This window comes from Eucalyptus grandis, chromosome 9, assembly GCF_016545825.1.
Source record: "Eucalyptus grandis isolate ANBG69807.140 chromosome 9, ASM1654582v1, whole genome shotgun sequence".
Lineage (NCBI taxonomy): Eukaryota > Viridiplantae > Streptophyta > Magnoliopsida > Myrtales > Myrtaceae > Eucalyptus > Eucalyptus grandis.
The window spans coordinates 13567757-13578428 of NC_052620.1; the positions used below are offsets into that span (position 1 = coordinate 13567757).

The window sequence follows — 10672 nt, forward strand, 5'->3', positions numbered from 1 at the left end:
AAAAAATTTTAAAAAAATTTTAAAAAAAAAGGAAAGGGGGAGAGGCGGGTGAGGGATCGCCCTCAACCGCCGCCGCGAGAAGGCCGGTGACGGCGGGGATCCTGGCCGACCGACGGCGAGGGCTCGCGAGCCCTCCCCCGATCCGGGGCGAGGGTCGCACCCTCGTCGGATCTGGGTGAGGGCCCCGACCCTCCCTGGATCTGTGGCCGCGGTAAGGGCTCGTGGCCCTTGCCTAGATCCGTAAGGGTCGGCAGCCCCTCGCCCGGCCCGGCGGGCGGCGGCCCTTGGCCCGGCCGAGTAGGGCCACCGACTCTCGTCGGATTTGGGTGATGACTCACGACCCCTCACTGGCTTGGGCTCGGCCGAGGTCACCGCCCTTCTAGGTGATGGTGGGGCAACGGCGGCGGCTAAGGGCGATCACTCGCCCGCCTCCCTCCCCCTTTCCTTTTATTTTTATTTAATTATTTTTTAATATTTTAACTAAATTTAATTTAATTAATTTTTTAATTATTTTTTAATATTTTAACTAAATTTAATTTAATTAATTTTTTAATTTTTTTACCACATCAGCCCAAAACAACGCCGTTTTTGCATTATTTGGCTACATTGCAAAACGGTGTCGTTTTGGGCTCCGTTCATCGAAAAAATGACACGTCGACGTTTTAGCCGGACTTTGGCCAGATTGGCACTCAAGTGATCTATTTTACTCCGATTTTGGCACTTAAGTGTACATTTCATAAGTTATGGCACTTAAGTGTCCCTTTATGCAAAGTTATGGCACTCTAGGGGTCCTCACATCCAATACATTAGTATATCTATGTTCGCGTGCAGGTTGGACCGTTACCCAACTAGCTAGGATAGTTTGAAAAAACTGTGCGCTTGCTTCTTGACACTGCAAACTCAAATTAGTTGATGTGTATTACTCATGAGCGAGGATAAATACTGCCTACTTGACAGAGGGGCAACAAACGGACCATGACACAAAGGAGAGAAACCTCTTGATTGAATCTGAGTCCCTAAATCCAAATTAATTGCAGCTGCAGATCGTGTAGCATATATATGAGGGTCCACATGATCCACAACTACGATAAATTCGGTTTATGTGTACTTCGGTCTAGGCAAGGATTTGCCCACTGACGAACCCCTTTCTTCAGCATTCTCATTTGTCGCCTTTGTTTTTTCCGTTCAGCCAAGAGATCAGCAATAGTCTCCCATGCAGACTTCTTCAACTCCAGAAGCTGTTCTATAACCCCGACAGATGAACTCCAGTAGGCTGAAAACATTTTGATACGGCTAATAATTAGCCAAATCAAGTCGCTTACACGTCCCAGGGAATCGATCGACTGTGTCGTCAGAGATTCATTGAATTCCTAGCTTTTTAGTGATAGTGCGTTGTGTATGATGGTACGCTGGAATGAAGCAGTAATTGTTGTTTTTCTCGCTTTTAAGCAAAATGCTTCAAGAAAGTTGTGAATGCATTTAGTGATGATGATCTTAACAGGACTATAAAGTGTTTTTGTTTCAATGATGCACTTGAAGTTGACTAGCGTTTTGCTTACGGGTGGTTCTGCTCGAACTATCTGTGCTGATATACTAATGTTTGTCCTTAATGGAACCGAAGCTAAGCTTAGGTTTTCAATTAAATAGTTGATTACATCAACCTTTTTTTACAGAGCTAACTGATGCGATCCTTGAACTGAACAAACACTAATATCTTAGAAAATAACAACAAAATCATCTGCTGAAAAAGGAAAATAAAAAGGAAGAAATATAACCGTCATCTTCCTTCGACTATTGTATCAGTGACGGTGTTAACAGACCAGATGCTTTCTTGCTGTGCTGGAATAGCACGGTTTGGCAATTCGGTTTGGAAAGTATATGTGGGGTGTCTCGGCTGGGGAAGATCAGATTCGCTGCTTAGCATCAGAACCACATCAGACATGTTTGGTCTATCCATGGCACGGTCCTGAACACAGAGAAGCCCAACATGGATGCATCTTGTTACCTCCAACGGAGAGCTAACAGCAATTGTTTCATCCAGTAGGTCCAATGCTCTGCCTGTACTCCATAAATGCCATGCCTAGTAGAGAGAACAATGTCACAATATTGCCAGGGACTTACAATATCGATTGAAGTTGGAATTTGGCACTTACGAAGGAAAGGAGATTGAGATATTGTCCCTGTTCACACAGGGCCGTGTTCTTTTTGCCGCTCACAATCTCCAGTAGCAAGACCCCAAAGCTATAGATGTCGGACCTCTCGGAAAACATTCCACCTATGGCATACTCAGGAGACATATAGCCACTGTAGTGGAGTTGAACATGCACAAATGACAAGTTCATTGCGGTAAATCAATCATTTTGTCTTCTTGAAAAGATTTACTCAATGGATTGATAATTCAAGTAAAAGTAGAGAGCATACGGTGTTCCGACAATTTTGTGAGTGTTCACCAAAACTTGAGTGCCCTCGAACATTCGAGCCAGCCCAAAATCCGAAATTTTTGGGTTCATCTTTTCATCCAAGAGAATATTGCTCACTTTTAAATCTCGATGTATGATCCTGAGGCAAGAATCTCGATGGAGGTAGAGAAGCCCCCTTCCAATCTCCTGAATAATTTGGAATCGTTTGCCCCAGTCGAGTTCTGACTTTTTTCTTGAATCTAACAAACATGACGAACAAAAACAGTTATCAAGTTTTAGTGCTCTGTGAAATTACATTCCTGAAAAAAGTAATTTGGAGAGAAAAAACCAACCAAAAAGAAAGGTGTCCAAGCTTTTGTTCGACAAGTACTCGTACACCAAAATCTTTTCTTCTCCTTCAATGCAGTAACCAATGAGTTTAACAAGATTTCTATGTTGGAGTTTCGATATTAGGACAATCTCATTCTTGAACTCTTCAACACCTTGGGCCGAGCTACTAGAAAGTCTTTTCACAGCTATCTCTTTCCCATCATTCAGCTTTCCCTGTTTCACAATTCCAATAGCGTTTAGACGTTGAATTATATCTACGTTATCCATTTATTGAATGTCCTGCTGAATGGTTTTACCTTGTAGACGGAGCCAAACCCTCCTTGGCCAAGTTTACTAGCTGTGCTGAACTTGTTTGTAGCTAGTAGTATGCTATCAAAACTGAAAAGGGTCAAATCCAGAGAATCATCTTGCTTCAGCAGCTCTTTCCATGCATTTCCTTGTACCAATTCACCCAGATTTTCAGATGTATCTACCGAGTCAAGGAGCCTTGGAAATTTGCTCAAGTTTCCTGTGTTTATTATTGGTGAAGGTTTAGCTTGCCTTATTCATAGCAATGGTAATTAAACAAATTGGAAGCACAATCCTCAAAATACTAATGTGGCTCTTTAATAGTACCTCTTTTCCTAGCTCTCCATTTGTAAAGACCAAAAACCAATGCGGAAAAGAACATGATCCCGGCAATAATACTCAGGCTGATGCTAACTGCTTTCTGGGATGATCCACCTGCAATGGGATGGAGAGTTATGTAAAAGATGATTGGTGTCGTTCAAACTCATCTCAGTGAAACAATTTCTAACCTGCCTTTACATGTGCAACTCGAACAAATAGATCTTCCCCAACTGTGGGAAATTCCTGAAGATCAATGAGGTCTTTAGTCCAAACCATACACCCGATGGTGCCGACATAAGAATAAGCCAAGCAAGAACAATTACTCAGGCACCAGCTTAGACATCCTTCTTGATCTCCAATGTCTGATAAATAGTCCCCAGAGTCAGGTAGCTTCATCTGGCTCATTGGCCAAAAGGCATCTTTCTTTACCTTTGTTGAAGCTGAGGTGCTTGTGTTTTTCTGGCAATTCAATTCTATCTCTCTTACACATCCTCCAGTCCAGTTTCCACTGTTCCATTCTACATTTGATTTTGGCACAAACCCATACAAGCATCTGCAAGTACGTGAATTCAATGAGTTACAAACTCCAAAAGGACCACAAATTCCGTAAATCTCACGCGTATTGTTTGGTGCCACCCAATTTGTCAACCATGCCTTAGCTCCATCATCCCATATCATTGTCTTAAGAGATCCTTCCGGTGATACGAACATGAATCCAAAGAACCTGTTGTAAGTATCGAACCAAAAGTAAGTGGTCCCTTGCTGAATATCTTGCTGGACATTGAACCCACTCAAGTATGATTGGTCCATATCTGCTATGCCAATAAATTTTGTTTTGTCCCATTGCCCGCCTCTCCAGTGAGGGGTTGCACCATTCCAAGTGAAAGGTTGTGGGGGAGTCTCTGATGTCATTCCAGTCAAGAAACTTCCAGAGGATGGATCACTGTCACTTCTCCAGGAAATTAGATACTGTTTCGCTCCAGTCCTGACATTTAATCCCACCTTCATTCCCGGAAGAAGAGTGTCTGTTGGATCCTCGAAGCTTCCCCATATAACACTATAAGTGGTATCTTGCAGAACAAAATTTCCACTATCTAATAGCGATGCTGTAGTTTTATTGGACTGACCCGAGACATTGGTGGACCAAACTATGTTATGTTGTCCGTCCACGAGCTTCAAATTCCCGTCTCTGCCTATGGTTAATCTCGCAGACCGATCTGTGTACACAAGCGGCACATCCCTATTGGCCACCCACACGATTTTAGAAGGCCTCAAGTTCTTGTACCATAAGCCAACATACTGATTTTCTGACCCATTCGGCGTGAAGAACCCAAGCTCGAAGATTTGGCCAGAGGAGACAAGAGTTTGGTTCGGAAAGAGCGGCTCTGATGTAGTAATATTGTAAACCAGGCCACTGGCTATATGACTTGCCTGAACTAGGAAGAAGAAGACCAAGCAAGAGCACCAAGCAATCATAAGTCGCATGATAACAATGGCTGAATGAGCCTAGCAAGCTCGGGGGGTCAGTTATTCTGCACTTTCTGCAGATCAAGAATAGATGAACAAGATCTTCTGCGGGTCAAACCTTGGTGCTTAAGGTATAATGTCTCTTTTAAGTCCTTTTCTTATGACTTGCCTGAACTAGGAAGAAGAAGACCAAGCAAGAGCACCAAGCAATCATAAGTCGCATGATAACAATGGCTGAATGAGCCTAGCAAGCTCGGGGGGGTCAGTTATTCTGCACTTTCTGCAGATCAAGAATAGATGAACAAGATCTTCTGCGGGTCAAACCTTGGTGCTTAAGGTATAATGTCTCTTTTAAGTCCTTTTCTTATGCTTGCAAGTTCATTTCACCAATAACCTAACCACTCAGTGCGGATAACGCCTGTCTCAGGGTACTAGTACATGTTGAGATTATTGTTATGCTACTTGCAATCATCTTAGTCAAAAGGGTGGGTAAAAGATAATTTTTTTTTTTTTCAGAAAAGCAAATCCTAGGTTGAATTGTTCCTCGCCACTATTCAGATATGACTCGGCCTCTCAGTTTACACTTGAATCATTCTCCAAAAATTAGAATTGTATGTGTTAAACAAGATATCCGACAGGATTGAAGTGTTGTGTAACAGAATATGTAAGGCCGGGAGATTTCAGTTGGCTTAAGAGCCCGGGGTCAGCCATATGTAAACTCAGCCGTGCGAAGAAAAGGTCAACTCTTTAGTACTTAATCCGGTTTAAGGATCAGTTTCAAGTGATTGCAACTGAACCTAGAATAGACAACCAAAAAAAAAAAAACGAACATAGAGGATGACGACACAAAGTTTTGACAACTTACTTAATATGTAATGTTATTTTTGGACTCTCAATTATTTGTTCAATATATCATATGGTCCTTAAACTTACAATTGCTAGAGTTTATATCAAAAATAAATGTTGAGATGAGTACATCTAAGCCATTTAAAATGAGGAGCCTTCCAATCATAAAACCCTTAACAAATGCCAACATTAACTAAAAAACTTGTTTTGATTGTGTTTGGAGAGTCCCAACTCCACCCAAATCAAAACTTATGTCCCATAGGCGATTTCGGTTCTTTAGGTAGCATTTAGATATTTACAAATAACTTAATGTTATTTAATTGATCGCTCGTCGGAGTTTTCAAATTTGATAGTAAATAAATAATCTTTTTTTATTTTTTTATAAATCCAGCTTTGACCCAGAGCAAGGCCACTGACCGAGCCAATAAAATTTGCCCTCGACTTTTCGCGCCTGGTGAGAAATTCACTATGGCCTTAGCTTGCGCAACACTTTTGCATGCCCTGCTCTTTACCCAAGCACTAATCTAGTGCATTGCCACCATCATCGTTGATTCAATACACGTATGTTCACCTGCGAATTGGACCGACTCGACAGCTAATTTACTATGAACAAACTGTGCGTTCGCTTCTTGATACCGTGAGCTCAATTTAGTTGATGAATAGTACTCAGTGAGTAAGGATAGAAATCGCCTTTTTGACAGAGGGGCTTCAGCCAGACCATCCCACCAACAAAGAGAAAATCTTGCTTAAATTCGGGTCCACGAATCCAAAATCATCCCATCGTTGATCGTGTGGCACATATATGGGGTCCACATGATCAACGCTTACCCAAATCCAAACGAGGATATGCCAACTGATGAACCTTTCACCTTAGAATTCTCATCTGTCTCCTTTGTTTTTTAGTTTGGCCAAGAGATCAGCGATAGTTCTCCCGAAACTGAACTGTTCGTTCGTCCTTATGAACCAATGACAATTGCCCATCTACGTTCAACAACAGTGTTGGTGATAGCGTTTGTGGGCCAAATGCTTTCTTCTTGTAATGACTGGATTTCATGGGTTGTTAAGGTTTGAAAGGTAAATGTAGGTTGTTTTGGCTGGGGAAGATCCAATTCGCTGCGTAGGCATCAGCCACGTGTGACATGTGGTCCTGCACGTAGAGTCTAGATAAGCCCTACGGGAATGCATCGAGTCACCTGTGACAGTGAAAAGGTATCGGCAATTGCCTCATCAATTAAATGTGAGATAGATGTTGTGCTAACATGAAAGAGGAGATTGAGATGTCGTATATGTTAATATAAGCTAGTGTTCCTTTTGCTGCTGATATTCACTTGGATGAGTCCGAAGCTATAAACATTGAATTTCTCAGAAAATATCCTTCACCCATGGTATAACCCAAAGATGTCCTATACCCCATCCTCTAGCAAATACATGGATACCTTCTCAAGATGTCACCCGCTTGAGAGTGCTCTCTCCTAAGTATGCTTAATTTTGGAGTTCCAAAGCTAAGTATTATCATTACCTCAAAAGGCTCATTTATGAGCTAATTCCAATCGTCACATATATAACTTAGAATTGTTCTTCCATGCTTGGTGCATAATTTGGTTTATTTCTGCCCCATTTGCCATTTTAGAAACCTGCTAAGAGCCGTTCATTGTCTATATTTTCTAGCCCAGCGATTACTCCCCGATCAGGTTGTTACATGTGTAGGTGCTGTCTTAACTCAAACGTCAAATTCTTGTCCATGGAATGGTACAATCATGATATAGCTAAAAGGCCTGAACAGAAGATTTGCGAGGTGCACTTCAAAAGTTGGAAAATACTAAGACAGGATGAAAGATCGGAAAAGTTGAGGCTGATAGATTTTACAACATCCCGAGTACGAACATCTTTGCTCTTGATTCATAATAATCACTCTCGATCTTGTGGAGATGCACGAGGGGACATTGATTTTCTTTATGTTTCAAGACTTTGTAGTTTGTACCTCTACAAAAGTTTTTTGACCACTTACTCATTTTGACATTTAGTTATTTTTAGAAGCTTTTTAAGGATAAAAAGTCTTCAGATATAAGTTAAAACATGTTAGAACATGTTGGAGAATATCATATTAAAACCAATGACACATTAATTTAAATGGATTGATTGTTGTCTAAACAGGTTAAGCGAATCAATTCATGTAAAACATGATTTCAACCGTGGGACTTGTTTATGACACATGAACCCGTTAATGTCTAATCCACATGTGTTTAATTAAGTGTTGTGCGTGTAGTGCACGCAGATTCTATCAAGAGTCATCCGCACTAATCAGACATGTTTTCATTGATAACTGCTCTTTATGACTCTTAGGAAACTAATAGACTATGACTAAAATATATCTATGTGAGTACAATCTGTCAATTTACCTCTAGGAACTTCTAGTGATATGATTGATGAATCATCGCACAACCTAAGCACTATAAAAATAAAAATATTGAAATTTATGTCGCGAGTTTTGATGACATCTAAAGTTTCACATCAATTCCAATCAAATATTTTCATTCAAGAACTTCCTTAACGAGATCAATGACTACCTAACGAGGACCGGGCAATTTTTCCAAACCACATATGAAGGAAGTTAGGCTACATTTGGAAGTCAAAACAAGACCTAGAGTAAGATAAAATCTATCATATCTTACCTTTGGTTCCTACCAAGACAAGATAAAGCCAAATATTAGAAGAATACGGTCTGGATAAAAATATCCCATAGGTAAAGATAAATAGAATTTCTAATATAGTTATTTTTTTCAAATAACACATTTCTTAAATTAATAAAACTAAAATAATATTTGAATTCTAATAAAAGAGAATTCAAAATAATACAAAATAACAACAATTTCATATTTATTTATTCATGTTTTTATTTATATATTCGGATTTCTTTCCATCTTATAACATATATATATATATATATATATATATATATATATAGCATTTATATTATCACCTATCTTAGGTATATTAATTTAGTTTACTATTTAATAAAATTTTATTAAAGAATGATGGAAGGGGAATAAAGAAAATAAATAAAATAAGGGAAAATAAAAAAAATAAGGAAATAAAAATGAAGTAGACAAGAGTGTCGTGAGAGATCCTTACCATCTCCATTTGTATAATTTTTAAATTCATTTATATTGATATGCCGTTCATATCAAATAATAGATAGAATTTGAAAATATCTGGTTTTATTATTGTGATTTACCAAAAAATGGATTGAATATAACAAAATTCGTAGATTTTATATCATATTATATTGAGGCATATTCTCGCTAGAAATCTGAATGACCAAATGCAACCTTAAGGTTGTCGAGATGGACTAACAGTGTTAACATTCTTTCATGCATGAACTTACATGCATCCATCTACCCTGTTTTTTCTTTTCTTTTTCCTTCAAAAGCTTAATTAAAAAACAAACAAACAAACAAACAAACAAACAAACTATGGACTTAAGATACGTAACAAGATTATTAATTAATTGGTATTGTATTCTCGCGAACTCAGCTTTGGTTTTCTTTTTATTATAATATTTCCAGGTTGGACATGGTCACATTCACTCAAAGTGCGCGAGATCAATTGGTATCACCTGATTTGTTCCTTTTCCCCATAATTTTCGCTTTTCCTTTTCTTGAAATAGCTGTCCGAGATTCAAATTCGCAAAAGGGGACGATTCTCGTCCGTTTAATTGTCTTAATAATGACTTCAAAGAATTGAAAACGTCTTAAAAGGCATGCCAAGAGTCTGTTCCTCATAGGAAATGATGGCGACCAGGTCATTTGCACTTAATATCATAATTAGCCCTATTAAGATATTCTTATATTTCCATCATATGAGACACGTTAATGGGAATAAGATAACAAATTGCCCCTTACAAAAATATTAGTGGATTTCCAAAGATGAAAAGTAATAGTGAGTCGTGCTTGACATGGATGTCCCTTTGTTAAGTAGAGGGATGCTCATGGAAACTCTGTTTCTCTAACGTCAGGTTAGGCATATTGTACTGTCAATAGTCTTGAGCATATCGTGGCATTATATATAAAGAGCAACTAGCTGTATCTTGGTCTTTTTGGAGCCTTTCCAGATCTATAACCTTATAATAATTGACCGAAAATTAGTTAATTGTGATTCTTAATCTAATGCATTCTATAATAAACAATTCGAAGAAAGCATGTGGAACTTGTCCAATTGATTGGACAAGAAGGAGAAGACCTCTTTAATCCATGAATTTGTCGAGGTTGCTTCAAAAAATGGATCGAGTGCGTGAATGCATGAAATTATGGCCTACACATCAAGAATTTACAGGTGGCTTCCTTTTTAAAATCATGTACTTATTTGATCTATATTTTGTAAGTGCGACTGCCTTTTTTTTTTATCAACAACCTTATATGCACATTGAACCTTCTCCACTTGCCAAAGTATTTTATCAAAGTTTTGTTGTGATATATATAATGGAGTGATCTGTTCTTGATTTTTCATGTAACTGAGTTTTACTTTTGAGATCTCGAATTGAACTGATTTATCATATACTTATAAATTAACCATTTAATATGTGACCTTATTTTCATTTCTTCATCTAATTAGAATAAAACTCTATATCGATGGTAATAGACGGGGAGTGTGATGCAAAGATAAAAGGTGTGTAATTAATATTGATCAACAGATACATTGTATAACACTTAAATAAAAGAGTTTTATAAAATCTCTCACATGACTTGAATGATGTGCCACTTAGATGAAGGAGAAAGAAATTTCTTCGGGACTACGACGTGCCAAGTAGGAGAGGGACCAGCTTGACAGGACAGCCTTAATTGATTTATGCTTAAAAATCATAGTACCATTTGATTAACGCCAACCTCTTGTCATTATCGTGCATGGGGCCCAATAAAGCCATCAATCATGCTCCTCCCATTTTAACTCTTTGCACAATTGCGTGGCATAATTTTCTGAAGGAACACACAGAATTAGTCCCC

The 10672-nt window shown here is 38.8% G+C and overlaps 1 protein-coding gene across 1 annotated transcript; it reads right to left on the reverse strand.

The window, feature by feature from the left end:
• Positions 1-1679: 1679 nt before the first annotated feature.
• On the reverse strand, positions 1680-4844 carry LOC104455546 (G-type lectin S-receptor-like serine/threonine-protein kinase At1g61370). Its single transcript, XM_039302365.1, has 7 exons — positions 3548-4844; positions 3366-3473; positions 3047-3258; positions 2753-2963; positions 2422-2659; positions 2154-2304; positions 1680-2080 (listed from the first exon to the last, which is right to left on the reverse strand). Exons 1-7 carry the CDS (start codon positions 4842-4844, stop codon positions 1778-1780), a joined length of 2520 nt encoding a protein of 839 aa, XP_039158299.1. The 3' UTR covers positions 1680-1777.
• Between the last annotated feature and the right edge of the window lie 5828 nt (positions 4845-10672).